Genomic DNA, 16,937 nt, shown 5'->3' on the forward strand with positions numbered 1-16,937 from the left:
TCATTTTTTTGGTTTTTGAATCTAGGTGCCTAAAATCTGGTCCCACTATTCAGTACAGTACAACCTCTCGCTACATGTAATATTTCCACGGCAGTTAACAACACCCCTTGACCATGCTGATACAATCTTGTTTCTGATAATATCATTATGGTGATTCAGATAGCACCAATAGTACCCTATACTAGATTGGATAATACTTTATTCTCATGCTAGTTACCTCTCAATCCGCATCTCTTTTCGCACCCTCATGCCACTAGATGGCTCAAGCACCACCCGCCTTCTCGCTCTCTCGCCGTTTCGCTCTTCCCTATGCTCGCTCCTCTCACTCTGCGCACTGCGATGAGATGAAAAATTAATTTTATTCTACACTTCTTATCCATCAAACCTTCAACCATGCAACTTGCAGTCCACCAAGATGATGCTGACATCTTGTTGAAGCAGAAGAACATCCTCGATGATTCTGTTTTAAACAAATATAGAGTGGCGGGTCAAATTTCCCAGTCCGGTTTACAATACATTATCAACTTGATCAATGATTCATACCACTACCAGAAATCAGCTCCCGTTAGCGTTCAAGAATTATGTTTATTGGGAGACTCCTACTTGACCAAGTTGTTGGGAAGAGCCTACAACAATGTTATCAGAGAAAAGGGTATTGCCCACCCAACCACCATAGACGTAAACGAATTAAGCAGTGGATTCGCCCCAGAGTTGGATGATGAAACTGCTTATACTTTCACCGCTGGAGATGTGGTCACCATATCCTTGGGTGTCCAAATTGACGGTTACACTGCCACTGCTTCCCACACCATTGTCATATATCCTGGAGGTGACTCCAAGCCTGCTGGCCCTTTGTTGGGTGGTAAGGCAGACGCCATCTGTGCTGCTCATATTGCTACCGAAACCATGGTGGCTTTGTTGGGTATGTCATTGTCCCCAGAAAAATTACCACAACAGTTGGCAGGAGGTGTCACTGGTAGTAAGATCAGAGCCATCGTTGATTCTATCGCCGAGTCGTTCAACTGTGTTGTCTTGCCAGGATCTAAGATCAGAAGAGTCAGAAGATTTTTGGCTGGTCAAGCCGAAGGTGTCGTTGCTGAAAGAGACTTCAAGGGTGTCGTTTGGGACGAATCTCATCAAGAAGAAAAGTTGTTGAAGAAGAGCATTGGTCAAGAATTGGTTCTTGCTACTAATATCACCTCAGCCAAGAACACTGACTCCAATAACGCTATTCCAAGTGACGAGTTCTCTGTTGCCCCAGGTGAAGTTTACCAGGTTGACATCAGAATGGCCTCGCTTAGTGACGTTCAAGGTGCTGGTATCATCACTACCGAAGAAATCGATGAATTCACCGGTAAGAAGCTCAGCAAGGGTTTCAACTCTAAGAGCACTTTGCACATCAGAGATTTTGCTATCAACCATCAATTGAGACTCAAGACTTCCAGAAGATTATTAGCTGAGGTTGACAAGAAATTCTCGGTATACCCATTCAAGTTGTCTCACACTTCCAAGACCTTCCCAATCAAGGAAGAAGAGAACATTCCAGAGCAACTCGACTTGATCAAGAAAGACATCAGAACCAACAGATTGGGTTTATCTGAATTATCCAACCGTCATTTAGTCAAAAGCAAGCCAATTCAAATCACCAAGTTCATACCTCTTGACAAGATCTTGTTGAGTGCCAACCCTACCGGTAAGCACGGTATGGACATGGACAAGCCCGTGTTGCCAGGTATGGAATTGCCATTGCCTCAATTGGGTGTTTCATCGTTGTTGTTGAAGAACTTGTTGAGACACGGTCAAAACATCGCAAACGTGCGTGAGGCCACCACCTTGATCATTAACGAGAACGGTAACGAAGTCATCAGATTGACCGGAGGTGAAAAGACAAGCAAGCCTAGCTGGGTCCACTCTCAATACCAATTGGCAGGGGAGTATGCTGAAAGCATCAACCAAATTGTTGAATTGAGTAAGGACCAGAGATTTGGCATCAAAATCAAGGAGTGTGCTCCTTACAAGTTACAAATTGGAACCGATTCTATGCAATTGGATGAATAGTGTATATTAATAGCATGTTAGATGATGTAACAGCGTAGATACAAGGAATATTGTACAGACCGAGAATTATCGATTCTTCCGGTGGACGATAGGGTTAATGAAGTAAGACAATATGATGACAACGAAGTGAAGACGAATTTAGATGATAACAAATGTGAAACCAGAAAATGCCAAGGGCTAATTAGCATAACCAAAATGGTCCGAACTTTAGAAAGTATCCATCAACATATTATGCAAAGGACTACAAAAGGTTCCGACGATTGTTGAGGTTTAGGAAGGATACCTCATGCACTACATAATTACAAGAAAGCACATTTGGGCGTACAGATAATCCGGCTTGAACTTACGCCTCCTAGTCTAACCACCAGACGCAGTCACACTGCCTACCGCAGGAAATAGTTCACCGGTGTCAGCAACCGGATAAACTGGATGAGCCCCAATACAGATGTGGTTTGGTCTCGTGCTAGTTTCTGCTTGACAGTGAGAATTTGCGATCTTCCCTATTTACCAATTGTGAGGAGCAGCCATTGGGTCACCAGCACGATCGATACGCCAAGTGTCCCAAGACAAATGCCTATATTGGGGCACTCATGGCGTACTACATGTGGTGCCACAACACCCATACTACAATATGTCCCTAAAGGAAATTCTGCTGCCCCGTGCTGGCGCGGTAGGGCGATCCTGGCCCCACCGCGCGAGCTGACGCCAGATCGGCAACGGCTCCCTATCGTGTGGTGGTATGGTCTGATCCGGTGATTAGCGTCAGAGGAGCCACGTGACAACAGTGACTCCTAGGGTGAGGGTGGTGGCACTCCCAGCTTACATAAGCGTCCTCTGGGCCCCCCTGCTGGCTCTGTAGGCGCTAGTGGCCCCTGGCGCCACTCCAGCGTGGACACTGACGTTGCACGTTCTCGCACTCGGAGCCGCCCCTTCCCCCACTCTCCACCGCCCCGCCCGGTTGTAGCTGTTTTTCGGTGAGCAAAAACCCAAAAATCAAAATCTTTGCTCGCTCACCAGCCAGTTCGTCGGGACTTTTTTCTTTCTTTTTCTTTCACACTCTTTATATTGGATATCATATCAATCCTATCACCAATCGTACGTGTGCTTAATGGAACGTCAGGAGACCAATGAGAACAGCTTGCCAAGCGGGAGGCCGAAAGCCAGAGAAAAAGACGTGATCTAGGGCGATCCAATGCCATTTCGGGTGATTCTGGCCACCCAGTGGGGCAGGGGCTATCCAGGGGAATAACGCCGCCATCACGCCCACCATCTGATTCAATGGGTCCGTCCATGGTGTTCGTGGCGTGGATCGATTCCCCCCAGCGCTGGCGTCTTGTCGGGTGCCAGAAACCCAGTTTGCCCCATAAACATAAACAAATGACGCACCCACAATTTGCCGTCGTTGATCAATCAATCAAATAAGTCTTGCCTACATCTTTTCTCGGGTTCACTGCCTTGATCGGTGCATTTATCAGAGCTAATCGCCTCTGTTTACCCAGTGGCCACCTCCTCTACTTCCGCCCACTTCGCCTCAAAGCAAACCTCCGTTAGGTGTTGATTCGCACCACGACTAATTGGTGCGATTTTTTAGGCGTGAGCATTGTATGGGGATTTTTGCGCTATTGTCGATTGCTGTGCGATCTGGCACTAGCGTGAACTGGTGGTTGGAAGTATTCAGATCTTGGCCGTACAGATGGAGCATTTCATGTTTTTAAAATCAGCTAATTTTCGCCCGATATTTGCTCACCCGCTATTTTCCAAGCGCCGATCACATCCCAGGACAATATTCACTGCCAATCGGTCTGTCACGTTAAAACGTTAGATTCGAGTTTCCATACCTGATTATACTTCATCCGACCAAACCGCCGTCGGTTTGACGCGTTGGTACAGTCAGGTAGGTAATTCTCGCAATTGTCGGCGGAAATGTCGTGCGCGCGGATTGTCAAGTGCTACTGGGATGTCGCATCTTGTTCGACGTGGTCTCAATTGACGATTTTAGCAATCTCATTACTAACTTCTTTTAGTTTAACCAACCACATACACATAATGTCAGCCTCTCGTGAAGATTCTGTTTACCTCGCCAAGTTGGCTGAGCAAGCCGAACGTTATGAAGAAATGGTTGAGAACATGAAGGCCGTTGCTTCCTCCGGTCAAGAATTATCTGTCGAAGAACGTAACTTGTTGTCAGTGGCGTACAAGAATGTCATTGGTGCCCGTCGTGCTTCCTGGAGAATCGTTTCTTCCATTGAACAAAAAGAAGATGCCAAGGGTAACGAAACACAAGTTGCTTTGATTCGTGACTACAGAGCCAAGGTTGAAGCCGAATTGTCCAAAATTTGTGAAGATATCTTGTCTGTGTTGACTGACCACTTGATCTCCTCCGCTCAAACCGGTGAATCCAAGGTTTTCTACTACAAAATGAAGGGTGACTACCACCGTTACTTGGCTGAATTTGCCACCGCTGACAAGCGTAAGGAAGCTGCTGACTTATCCTTGGAAGCCTACAAGTCTGCTTCTGATGTTGCTGTCACTGAATTACCACCAACTCACCCAATCAGATTAGGTTTGGCCTTGAACTTCTCCGTGTTCTACTACGAAATCTTGAACTCTCCAGACAGAGCCTGTCACTTGGCTAAGCAAGCCTTTGACGACGCCGTTGCTGACTTGGAAACTTTATCTGAAGACTCATACAAGGATTCTACTTTGATCATGCAATTGTTAAGAGACAACTTGACCTTATGGACTGATTTGTCAGAAGCTCCAGCTCCAGCTGAAGAGCAACCACAACAAGCATCCACCGAAGTTAAACCAGAAGAAGAATAGATTTATTGAAGACGTGTGACCATTTTTCTCTACCTCTTTTATTGTATGTCTCTGTCCATGTTATTCTATTCTCCTGTCTTGTCAGTTTTTCTTCTTTGCTTGTTCTATTGTTTAGTATATTTCGTGTGTGATTCTTCAGCAATGTCAAACCTAGAACCGTTGTTTTCATATTGATACAGAGAAGAGTCGCCTCTTGAATTAACGCCTGATCTTCAGTTTATTATTATATCATATATATTTATTATATCTATATTCAATCCAGTATTGTCTCTGATATATGAATATAAGTACCATCAACGGTGAGATATGTATGAATAGCAATATACAAAATATGACTAAGTTTATAATTGGTATTCAGCAGGCAAAAACACCGCTCGTTGTGCGGTTGTAACATGTTGCTATTTAAGGTGAAACGGTATTGTCGCAACTTCATCTCAAAGATGGCAAGGGTAACGAAGTTAAAAAGTGGAGGAAATGCTGGTTGGGTTCCATAGTTCGGCTACAAGTCAATTAAGATAGTAATCTTGGTCCATTCAGTCATTTGTCCACCAAGACTCCTTCGCAAATGGATTCACGTCGGGTATCACTTAAACCACTCAATGTGCCAGAATGAACGAGAGATCCAGAAATATCTAGTCACTCAAATCACCCAAGCTGATGCACTTACCTATCTTGTCCGAGACAGCTCCTTTGAATGTTCTGTTGTTTTGCAAGCTGCTGATATGATGCCTGGCTCGTTCTGCATCGATAGGGATACTGGCACAACTACTGAAGTTGCACTTTAAATAGGCGAAGCAGCTGGAACCGATGCTACCTATTCAAATTTTCAAGTAATACGGTCAATATTGGCCCAAAACCAAATAGGGTTTAGGTGATTGGTCATATCATCGATTTTGGTCCATTTACCTCCCCACATAGATCTGGAACTAGGACCTCATTGGTTGGCTGAGTTCAGCTAGATGTGTCGTACGTCAAATCGATTGAGAGACTTGCTTGCTCCATATGCACTCACATAGGTCTGGATTCTGGGGATGGTGAAGCTCATAGATAGAAACACCATGAGGTTTCACCTTTTGATGAGAGGATCATGCTAACATTTCTACCTCAAAAAAATCGTTAAATTGAAAGAATTCAACTTTTATGGAAGTATATCTGGTGCAGCCCTTTCAGCTAACAAGCAGTAGAGACTCCCACTCCATCACAACACCAACTGATTGTTTGTAGTTGGTGGCTGCAAAGAGGGCATCCATTAAGTGTCCGGGTAACAACCAGAAAACTATTTAAGAACCCGCGATGAATCGACTTCCTTTGCCTACATCATTGGTATATTGCCTTTCTAATATACGAATCTCTGAAGTTTACTATGTAGACTGGGCCTATATCTCCACCCACATGCCGACCTCAGGTGTGGGGGGTAAACGAAACCCAAAAATTGATTGAGAAATCTGCAGAAGGGTCCTTATTGAATAGTGTATGGACATTCTTTTGATGATGGCTCACATTTTGAAACCAAACGGAAGTGATTCCGCCGATGGTCTCTTGTCGACTTACCGGCTAAACAACTGTCAAGGCTCATGTAGATGGAAGGGCAAGTATTGCCGTTATGGACCTTTTCTTCTGTCGTGAAATACGCCGACCCTAATAAGGTTTCCCTAGTATGTGAAAAAAGATTAACCTTATACCCTAATAATGTCGACAACACGGTCTCGTGGTTTTTATCATCAGTACGACTTTGTCAAGTGTAGCCATTAATGTCAAGACTCGTGGTATTGGAACTTGAATGTGCCATCCCAGTTAATAATTCCGTACGCATCACTTTACCAGTGGAATACTCTTGGTCAAAAAGCCTCGGTTCTACTAATGTTACTGCAGGGACTTCGACCAGATAAATGATCCTTTTCTTTCGTATTGAAGCCACTACTGAGCCCATACTTCTCTACATCTCAAGCTGGGACCGTCCAGTCGGCCCAAAGACTATTATCTATTACGTTATAGTCTCTGGTGTGTACTGCGACAAGCTAGCAGGCCCTGGAAGAGGCAGTACCATTTTTTGAGAGTACCAATCCCATATTGGATCCATCTAGTGCAGTATGGCCGTACTACTGGAGATCATTAACCTCCCTCGATCTCTCTCGAAGTTGGTGCTGCGATCTAGGCCCTGTCTTTGTATACCCCTGGTACAACGCGTAATCCAATTTTCATCCAGTGCACGCCCGTCAAATAAAAACAAAAATGACGACGGGTGGTTTGATCAGTTTCTACCATTCGGATCTCTCGTTAAATCACATTCAGAGGTTACACCAGTAGACCTGACACTACAGTACCAAGATGCCTGAACCAGTGGGAATTGCAAACTTGCCAAATCAAAGGTACGTACCGAAACTAGCAAGAATAGGACACGAGTCGAGCTAGCCGAGAGACACGATGTTGGCCCCGATGAATCTGGTGGCGATAGACAGCAGAGCCGAGACTAAGGGATTCCAGAGCCAATGGAAGCTGTTTAGCCATTCGATGATGTTTGGAATGCCAGACTTGGTCGAAGCAATGGGTGTTGCCAACGTGGAAATCAAGTCGTCTAGTCCATCACATTGAGTCGAGGCCCATGAGTAGTCAGAGAACTAAAACAGTTCCCCTTACACATAGTGTAATCTCAGCTCCTCCATTCGAAGTCGTTGTAGACTTGGTGACTTGAAACTTAATCATATTTGAACACGTACTAACATCTAGATACAAAATTGTATCCAAACAAGGTGCCACCTTCACCTTGATGGTTGCAGGTGAAAGTGGATTGGGTAAAACTACATTCATTAACACCCTTTTCCAATCTTCGTTAAAAGCATACCAAGACGCTTCCGAAAGACACAACAAGTTCACCAGTGCTCATCAAACTGTCGAAATCGACATTGTCCGTGCAATTTTGGAGGAAAAGAACTTCAAGGTTCGTTTAAATATCATCGACACCCCCGGGTTTGGTAACAATGTCAACAACCATGATTCTTGGACCCCAATTATTGATTTCATCGATGATCAACACGAATCCTACATGAAACAAGAACAACAACCTTCCAGATTAAATAAGAAGGATTTGAGAGTCCACGCATGTCTTTACTTCATTCGCCCAACTGGCCATTCTCTCAAGCCATTGGATATTGAAATCATGAAGCGTCTCTCCACCAGAGTGAACTTAATTCCAATTATCGCTAAGGCTGATACCTTGTCACCTATTGAATTGGAAGCCTTCAAATCGAGAATAAGAGATGTCATCGAAGCTCAAGACATTAATATCTATACTCCACCATTGGAATTGGATGATCCAGCCAGTGCTGAGCACTCTAAGCAATTGATCGAATCCATGCCATTTGCCATCATTGGTTCCGAAGAAGAATATGAGGTTGCACCAGGCAACTTTGTCAGAGGAAGAAAGTACCCATGGGGTTTAGTTGAAGTTGAGAACGACCAGCATTGTGACTTCAAGAAATTAAGAAGTTTGTTGTTGAGAACCAACATGTTGGACTTGGTCTTATCTACGAACGAATTCCACTTTGAAACCTTCAGATCAGTTAAGTTGGGTGGTAATGACGATGATGCCGGTAATGAGGGAGAAAAGGATGAAGATGCCAATGAGAACGGAGACGTTGTCAAGAAGTCGTTGGCAAAGAAACCAAGAAGATTACACAATCCTAAATTCAAGGAAGAGGAAGATGCCTTGAAGAAATTCTTCACGGAACAAGTCAAGGCTGAGGAGCAGAGATTCAGACAATGGGAAACCAATATTGTCAACGAAAGAAACAGATTGAACCAGGACTTGGAGGAGATGCAAACTAAGTTGAAATCCTTGGAAGAGCAAGTTAAGAAGTTGCAATTACTGAAACGTTAATCTCCATGTTGTGTTTAGTTCATCTTTTGTTTCGGCTGTTGGTATAACCGGCGAGTTTGTATATCATATTACATTTTACATAATGTTAAAAAGCCCAGTGGTGCTGTATTAATCGTTTGGTGTCTGTAGGGATGTAGATGTAGCTTGACTCGAGTGTCAGTTTAGTTTGCAGAACGTAAACCGACACATCTGTGATATGGACGTAGACATAAAATAGATCAATTATTGAAGTATAGGCTACGAAAATACTATGACAAATACGAGTACTACACGGCATGAGGAACGTCAATCCCTTACAAAGCACATCTAAAGCCGGTGCAACTACTAAAGAGTAATCCATCAGAAATTGACACACGAAACACGGAAATATTTGGATACTGTAGACTTGTTTACGTCTCCTTTCTCCATGTACGGGTGCTTACGCAATTACCATAGCCTGGCCAACCGTTTTCCGGATGGTATAGTTATCGACCTGTACCGGGTGGGAACGACCCACCGGACATATGAGCCTCGAGGACTTTGTCCCCGAGCCGCCCCTCCTGGCGGTTTTACCCCACGCAGTTGATCCATCTGTCACGGGGTTCGCGGTTAAATACGGAAGTTCACGGATAGTAAAAATTCAATATCCAGAGTCAAATCCCACCAGCCACACCAGCCGTGATCGCCAACCACCCGCTCTGCTGCTCCTCCTTGCTATATCAAACAGAAAACGTTCCAGGCGACCCCTTGCAGCTTTTAGACCACTCCACAGACGCTCTAGCCGGAGCCACCCATCAATACTGCTGGAGCCTCATCACCAATTTCCCCTTTACAATCACCACAACCGCACCACACCATGCTCGAGTACTCGGATCCCACCTCGCCGCCTGCCAACAACAAGCAGTTTCGCCGCAACTACCGTGCGTGCTTGAACTGCCGTGTCCGCAAGGTCAAGTGTGACTTGGGCCCCGTAGACAACCCCCGTGATGGCAAGTGTGCCCGATGCCAGAGAGAACGCAAAGATTGCGTGTTTGTCGAGTCGAAACGGGGAGGCATGGGCAACGTCACCATCGGCAGACAGAAGAGAAAGCGTGAGGACGAGGCCGGCGACGGCTTCAGTCCCAAGAGCCCTACTCCCGAGTTGGCTCCTAGCCCAGAACCCCCAGTCAAGCGTGAGTCCGGCCACACCCTGGCGCCCAGTACCACCCAGGCTCGGCCAGTACCGCTCGCTGCGTCGCAGCAGCGCCTTCCGTCAGTGACCAATATCCTCAACCAGGCCCAGCAAACCCACCAGACCCACCAGAACCAGCTCGACCAACGCGTCACTCCTGACCTGAAGCAGTCGCCCAGCAACCACTTCTCCACCATGGAGGGTGCGTTGGTATTTTTGGCCAAGGCTGCGGGTACCATCGCCAAAGCAGACGAACGAGACAACATAGACGCCAGAGCGAAACACGAACAATTGGAGGCTCAGGAAAAACCGGCATCCACACCAGATCCAGCACGGCTGTCAACGTTGTCTTCTGTGCCACCACCAGCGCCAGCACCCTCGTTCAGGCCGTCCCATGTCCCTCCCTACATGAAGCCAGGCCACCAGGGCAAGCGGATGACGATGCCAGCAGCCGAAAATGGGTTTGCAGTCCGTCCCAAAGGCTCCAATAAGTTGTCCAGCATCGAATACATTGGCGAGCCTAACGGTATCTTGTCGGAGGCCGAAGCCGAGCGATTGATCCATTTGTTCTTCACCACCATGCACCCGTTCTTCCCTCACATCCCCCAGTTCTTGCACTCGCCCAAGGTGCTCTCTGCGTACCCCATTTTACTCTGTACTATCCTAACCATCTCGTCACGATACCACCCATTCGAGAATAACGTGGGTGTCAACGGAGGCGTTCCTCGTAATATCGAAGTGCACGATCGCTTGTGGTTGTATGTGCAGCGGTTGATATCCCAGACGGTGTGGGCAGAAGCCAGCACCAGATCCATCGGAACGATTTTCGCCTTTTTCTTATTCACAGAATGGAACCCCAGGGCAATCCATTGGAGATGGAGCGACTATGCCAATAAGGCAGAGGAAGCCAACGACGAGGGAATGTATGCTGGCGCCGGTGCTGCCTCCAATGGGACAGGATTGAATGGCTCGAACAACCCGGGAAAAGAATCGGACAGTGAGCCAAACTTAGCTGGGCTTGGTGCCATGAGAAGAAGTTATCGTATGGCCTGGATGTTGATCGGGTCAGCAGTAAGGTTGGCTCAAGATATGGGGTTCATGGAAATCAGCTCCAAAACGTTTTTGGCAAGTCACATTGCCGAAATCAACTCGGTCATGAATATCAGTAGAAGGTCGATGTTGGCACACTCGTTATCGGAGGTAGATTTGGACGAAGATGAAATATCGGAGGAGGACATGGAGAACGTGGAAGATGACGATGACAGAATCATGAAGATGACTGAAGATGACTTGAAAAGAATTGCCAGTGAACATATATTGAAGTTTACCCTTTCGCAAAAGGCTCAAATCGAATTGCTCCAAATCATGTCTTTGGGACATGAGTCGTTGTATGGTTACAGAGCCCAATTGGGAGGACTTACCCAGAGGCAAAACCTATCAGTTTTGAGTATTATTAGTCCATTGATCAACAACTGGGGTAGAAAGTATAAGCACTTCTTGAAGCCTGTGAACTATAACAAATTAAGAAACATATCCAACAACTACTGGTTGCAACCTAACTCCAAGACCGCCAAAGAAATTGCAGAATTGATTGAGCAAGAATCCTTTGTGTTTGAGTTCAATTACGTCAAGTTATACATTTATTCTTTGGCTTTGAGTCCTACGCCCAAGGTGGAGGGAGATAAAAAGAATAAAAGAAAATCTGGCAAAGCGACCTTGAAGTTGGATGAAATGTCGAAGTCCGCCAAATACATTGAACAGGCTTTCAATGCTGCCAATGAGATGTTATTGGTAGCTCATAGAATCCATAAGTTGAAGCTATTGAGATACATGCCTGTTAGATGGTTGACCAGAATGGTTCGTGCCGTTGCATTTATTGTTAAATGTTATCTTACAATCACAGCCCATAAGAAGTCTTCCAAATCAACCACAAATTTACTTAATAGCTCTATTGACGATTTTGATTCCACCATCTTGTCTTTGTCATTAATTACCATAGATGAGATTATTTCCAGTATTCAAAGAGCAGCTATTACTTTGAGGGATTGCTCGCCTGATGAATTGCATTTATGTACCAGATACTCGAATGTGTTGATGTTCCTTTGTTCTGAGATGAAGACTACTGCCAAGACCTTCCAAGACGAGGAAGACGATATGAACTACAAGAGAAGAAACTTCCCAGTCAATCTTTCAAACAACGTTTATGCATCCGAGCCACAATCGAACTATGAAAACACACCCCAGCCCAAAGAGCCAGTCTATGCTTCTAATTTGGAGTCTGTTCCATTCATGGACCATAGAGATAGTAGCACCAGTGAGAATATCACTCCGTCAGATCAAAGAAGTCCTTTGCTTGGTGACAATGAAGTCATGGACTGGTTTATGAATAACCGAAACGTCGGTTTAGACTTCGTTGGACCCTGGACCGAGATGATCGAACAACAATTGAACTTGAACGACCAGTTCAACTTCGAAGATGCACTATAGAGAAACGTGTGCCTACAACAACCGAGCGAGATTTATAGAGGTCTAGTGAGCACAATAGTGTACGTAATAATCAGCTAATAAACAGCAAGATAATAACTATTGATTGTAGATGCACTGTTCTTCCGAGAGATGATCAGGATGAAAATATCTGATAAGTATCAATTCTTCACTTTATTACTATCTCAATTGACCAGTGCAAGTTAAATTGATTTTTCAACAATTTATGAAATTTTCTACAAAAATTTATAAAATGGTAAACTAAAATACCAAACCCTCCAGAGTACACATACTACACCAGTAACCCAAGGTTGAAATACGACTGTACCGATTAGGTTAAAATCGGTATTCCGACTTCCCTCGAAACGTTCTTACATCTCAGGGTTGCCTGGTTGTGAACCAGGGAACGGTACTGCAAGTAATTACAGTTCGGCCTCAGCTAATGATATGCAGATATGTGAAACTAGATACCTACATGTAGGCTGTGCATACACTAGACTGGAATAGAAAGATTCAGGTTGAAACACAGAAATAATTGAACATGTTCGGTTCAGTTGGGAAAAATATAGCACTGAACCTACAACCGTTTCAGAGCCATACATACAAAATTCACAAAGAAGAACTTATTGCAGGTAGTTTCTTTTCTTGACATTACACTCTTTTGGTTGATTTGATTGCACATTCCACTCTGTCCAGGAAAACAGGAAACCAGTTATCAGATAGTCACATGACTACCGTAGGAGCTTGATTATGATGATTGATTCCACTCTGGAATGCCGGAAAGGGAATCATCAAATTTTGTCTTATAGACGGCATACCCAAAGTGGTATTGCCGTTAGATGATTTTAGATGGAGTTGCAAGGGGTCGGATTTTCCACCACCCCTTCAACTATCTATAAATAGCAACAAAATTAGCCGTGGGTTTTCAGGCGATAACGAGCGAAGATGTAGATAGCGACCAGCCCAAATCACGGTTTAAAGTAATGATAGTAGTAGGGTAACCACGGTAGACCTAGAATGGCATTATTAGGGGAGAATTGAAAACCAAATTTCTTGCGTTGCCTTGGGCACTTTGCAAGGTGAGAGTCTATTGTACGGTGCAAGGCTCACATCTACTGCAACCAGCCAGTTGCAAATGTGATTCTGCAGACATCACATCCAACGAGGGGGAAGTGGTCGCCGATTCACTGAATGGTTCACAACTCCACAGTTTGTTCACCAACACCATTCAATCACAGGACCCTCGCAGTCCCAAATAGGAAGCGGATCAAATCACAGTTCTCAAATAGGAAAAGTAATTGGATGGCACTGAAAAGAAAGGCCAGCACCTCCACAGGCCTGTGATGATTCCAGGCAAATCGGGCAAGTTGCCTCGACACTCTGGGAAGTTGCAGAAGCCCATGGCTAGGGGTAACCACCAAAAGGGAATTATAGCACGGGAGCCAGGGTGCGGAGATGGCCTGCTGGGACTGGGAAGTGGTATTTCTTTTTGGGACATCCTGGCAGTTCCGGGGGTGAAGTGGACTGCCAGCCACCACCATCTGGTGGAAAGCACATGCTGGGCGAGGTACAGCCATCAGGCTAGCTGGTGGGGCTAGCTTACCAGTCACGTGCCGGGCGGGTCAGATTGTCCCACCTGCGAGCAATAGACGAAGTCCGCGGCATCGGTGCTCGTACTGGAAACGAAGCTGGAACGAAGACGACAGACACTGGCGATGGCCTTATCGATAAGGGATATTTGGAGACATGCATTGACGTGGGAACCAAATATAAACACCCAGGCCCCTGCAAACTGCAAGCTGGAGGCCCGACGTGTCTCAGGAGGTCCGATTGTTAATCTCGTTTAGCGTAGACTCCCTCGGAACAATTCCGGTCGTGTAAATTTTTCGGATTGGGCTGAGCAAAAGAAGCTGGCTTGTTTGTTGATATTTGCCGTCGGAAATGTGGTGGTTGTTGGAGCCGGTTGCTATTGTGGTAATAATAGCAATATGACTGGAATGCAGGGCGGAGTTGTGAACCACCGCCATGTGTGGATAGGTGGAACAGGAGGGCCCGGGGTGGGACCCACCCCGAATTACACATTGCAGTGGTTCCGCTTGCCCCCGGACGTTTTGGGCCAAGTAGTAACTTACGTCAACCTGGATCGACCACCGGCCAATTTGACCAATTGCAGTAACGAAAAAAACCGGATTTTTCCCTGATGAGGAATATTAATAACAGTATACAGACACCCACCATCGGTGAAAAGGTTCCGGTTCCGTTTTTAGGGGAAATTTACGGCACTGGTCATATCCGAGGGTGGGCCCCACGCCAATCGTCGGCACCTCCAGCCACATCCGGGCCTCCTCGTTTCTCTGACGCCAGCGCTCTCCTTTTACGGAATTTTCCTGGCAGGCCGGGCAGTGCTAGCGAACCCTCGAAATATCCTGGCATACCTCCCGCTTTTGTCCTACCAGCTTTTATAAAACCATTTGAATTCCTCCCGAAAATTTTTCTCTACTTGTTACTAGTAAAGATGCAATTCTCCAAGTTATTAGCCATCGCCGCTGTCACTGGAGTCACCTTTGGTGCCAGTTCTAACAGTATGTATTAGTGAATTCTGCGTTCCAGTGGAGAATCGAGAATAGACCACCCAAGCAAGAAATGGATAGCCGAGCAAACAGATAGAATGGATCGAAATGGATAGCAAATGGTACCCCAAAGCCATCAAAGAACTACTACAGGCAATCACAGCACTGTTACAGGGCAATCACAGCACCCACCACAATCATCACCACAGGCCAATCACTCCACCATAATCACCCGACGTCCCAGCCGCCCATCGTCTCCCGCCAGTCTATCCACCTTTGACGCCATCCCTGGGCCTCGAGCCTTGGGCGTCGAACGCCGCTGGCTCGATTCCGTCTCTGGGCTCTTACCACCCCAGTCCCAAACCGGAACTTTAATTGCCACGCACTACCGTGCCCAAAACACTACTAACCATTAGACTCCACCTTGACTGCAGCCACCCCAACTGCTGCCTCCGGATGTTCGTTCTCCTCGTTTACTGCCACCAACAACGCCCAGGTGGCTTCCGTTGCCGCCTGTGCCACCGTTGTCGGTGATGTCACCATCCAAGGTGCCGGTTTGGACACCATCAACTTGAACGGTGTCAAGCAAATCTTCGGTGACTTGAACATCAAGAACGCTAACTTGACCACCGCTATCAACGCCCCAGACTTGCAATTGGTCTCTGGTGACCTTAACCTTGAAGAGCTCCAAATCTTGTCCTCTTTGAACTTGGCCCAATTGACCACTGTTGGTACTTTGCAATTCAACGCTTTGCCAGCTTTGGAAAGAGCCGGCTTGACCTCCGGTATCACCACTGCCGACTCCATCGTCATCTCCGACACTGGTTTGACCTCCTTGGAAGGTATTAACGTTTTCAAATTGAAGGTTTTCAACGTTAACAACAACAAGGACATCGAAACCATCGACTCCGGTTTGATTGCCGTCACTGACACCTTGTCCATCTCCTACAACTCGGACAACGTCGACGTCATCTTGAACCAATTGACCTCTGCCAACAACCTTGACTTGCAAAGAATCAACTCGTTCTCTGCCGGTAACTTGTCTGCTATCAACGACTCCCTTGTCATCACCTCCTCCAACGTTGACAAGATCGAATTCAAGAACTTGGAATCGGTTGGTAAGTCTTTGACCATCGACCAAAACGGTGAGGTTGAAGAATTGGACTTCCCTAAGTTGACCTCTGTCGGTGGTGCTCTCCAAATCGGAGACAACGACCAATTGAAGTCTTTCTCTGGTTTCCCTAAGTTGAAGACCATCGGTGGTTCCGTTAACATCTCCGGTTCTTTCGACAACGGTACCTTCCCAGCCTTGTCTTCTGTTGCTGGTGGTTTCACCTTGAGCTCCGAAGACGGTGATTTGTCCTGTAAGGAATTCGACAAGTTGAACTCCAGCGGTGACATCAAGGGTGACAAGTACGCTTGTTCTGGTGCTGGTGGTTCTTCCTCCTCATCTTCCTCCAAGAAGGGTAACTCCAACGGTTCTTCCTCCGACTCCTCCACTTCTTCTGGATCTCGTTCTTCTGCTTCTTCTTCTTCCAGATCCAACGATGCTCCATCTGTTCAATCTTCTTTGTCTTCCATCATGGTTCTTTTCGCTTCCTTTGGTATCGTCTTGTACTAATCGCGATTGGACATGTTCACACACACCTTAATGCTTATGCTATGATACTTAAGCCTAGATGAGCCACGAACAGGGGGGTTATTGCCAGAAAAATGGTCGGTTATATATATTTGTCCGAGTGAGCGGGCTGGTGTTGCCACCTATAACTCCATCCTTTCTCAATCTTGGGATATATTATACATCGGTGTGTACCTTTTACTTTCTTGTCGTTATCATTAGTCAAAACCTCTGTGGTCGTCAAGAGTGGTGATTGCAGTCACCCTTGATCTGTACCCATTTCTGTTTTATAATACTATTAATTTATTTGTATCAGATGTAGGAAATCAGCGCCGGCATAAGGAAGGTGAACAAATA

At 45.9% G+C, this 16,937-nt stretch overlaps 5 protein-coding genes across 5 annotated transcripts; all 5 read left to right on the forward strand.

Annotated features, from left to right (window-relative positions):
• Positions 1-380: 380 nt before the first annotated feature.
• Positions 381-2,273, forward strand: ARX1 (putative hydrolase). Its single transcript, XM_020206954.1, has one exon. The coding sequence runs from the start codon at positions 394-396 to the stop codon at positions 2,056-2,058; it is 1,665 nt and encodes a 554-aa protein (XP_020065478.1). The 5' UTR covers positions 381-393; the 3' UTR covers positions 2,059-2,273.
• Positions 2,274-4,104: 1,831 nt separating this feature from the next.
• On the forward strand, positions 4,105-4,881 carry BMH1 (14-3-3 family protein; the record flags this gene model as incomplete). The annotated part of the gene is made up of 1 exon (XM_020206715.1): positions 4,105-4,881. One exon carries the CDS (start codon positions 4,105-4,107, stop codon positions 4,879-4,881), a length of 777 nt encoding a protein of 258 aa, XP_020065479.1.
• A 2,328-nt stretch (positions 4,882-7,209) lies between these two features.
• Positions 7,210-8,758, forward strand: CDC12 (septin; the record flags this gene model as incomplete). The annotated part of the gene is made up of 2 exons (XM_020209707.1): positions 7,210-7,250; positions 7,609-8,758. 2 exons carry the CDS (start codon positions 7,210-7,212, stop codon positions 8,756-8,758), a joined length of 1,191 nt encoding a protein of 396 aa, XP_020065480.1.
• Positions 8,759-9,593: 835 nt separating this feature from the next.
• Positions 9,594-12,395, forward strand: ARO80 (Aro80p; the record flags this gene model as incomplete). The annotated part of the gene is made up of 1 exon (XM_020211626.1): positions 9,594-12,395. The coding sequence occupies one exon, from the start codon at positions 9,594-9,596 to the stop codon at positions 12,393-12,395; it is 2,802 nt and encodes a 933-aa protein (XP_020065481.1).
• A 2,512-nt stretch (positions 12,396-14,907) lies between these two features.
• ECM33 (Ecm33p) lies at positions 14,908-16,583 on the forward strand (the record flags this gene model as incomplete). Its single annotated transcript, XM_020209619.1, has 2 exons — positions 14,908-14,974; positions 15,379-16,583. 2 exons carry the CDS (start codon positions 14,908-14,910, stop codon positions 16,581-16,583), a joined length of 1,272 nt encoding a protein of 423 aa, XP_020065482.1.
• Positions 16,584-16,937: the final 354 nt, after the last annotated feature.

This window comes from Suhomyces tanzawaensis (assembly GCF_001661415.1).
Source record: "Suhomyces tanzawaensis NRRL Y-17324 unplaced genomic scaffold CANTAscaffold_3, whole genome shotgun sequence".
Classification (NCBI taxonomy): Eukaryota; Fungi; Ascomycota; class Pichiomycetes; order Serinales; family Debaryomycetaceae; genus Suhomyces; species Suhomyces tanzawaensis.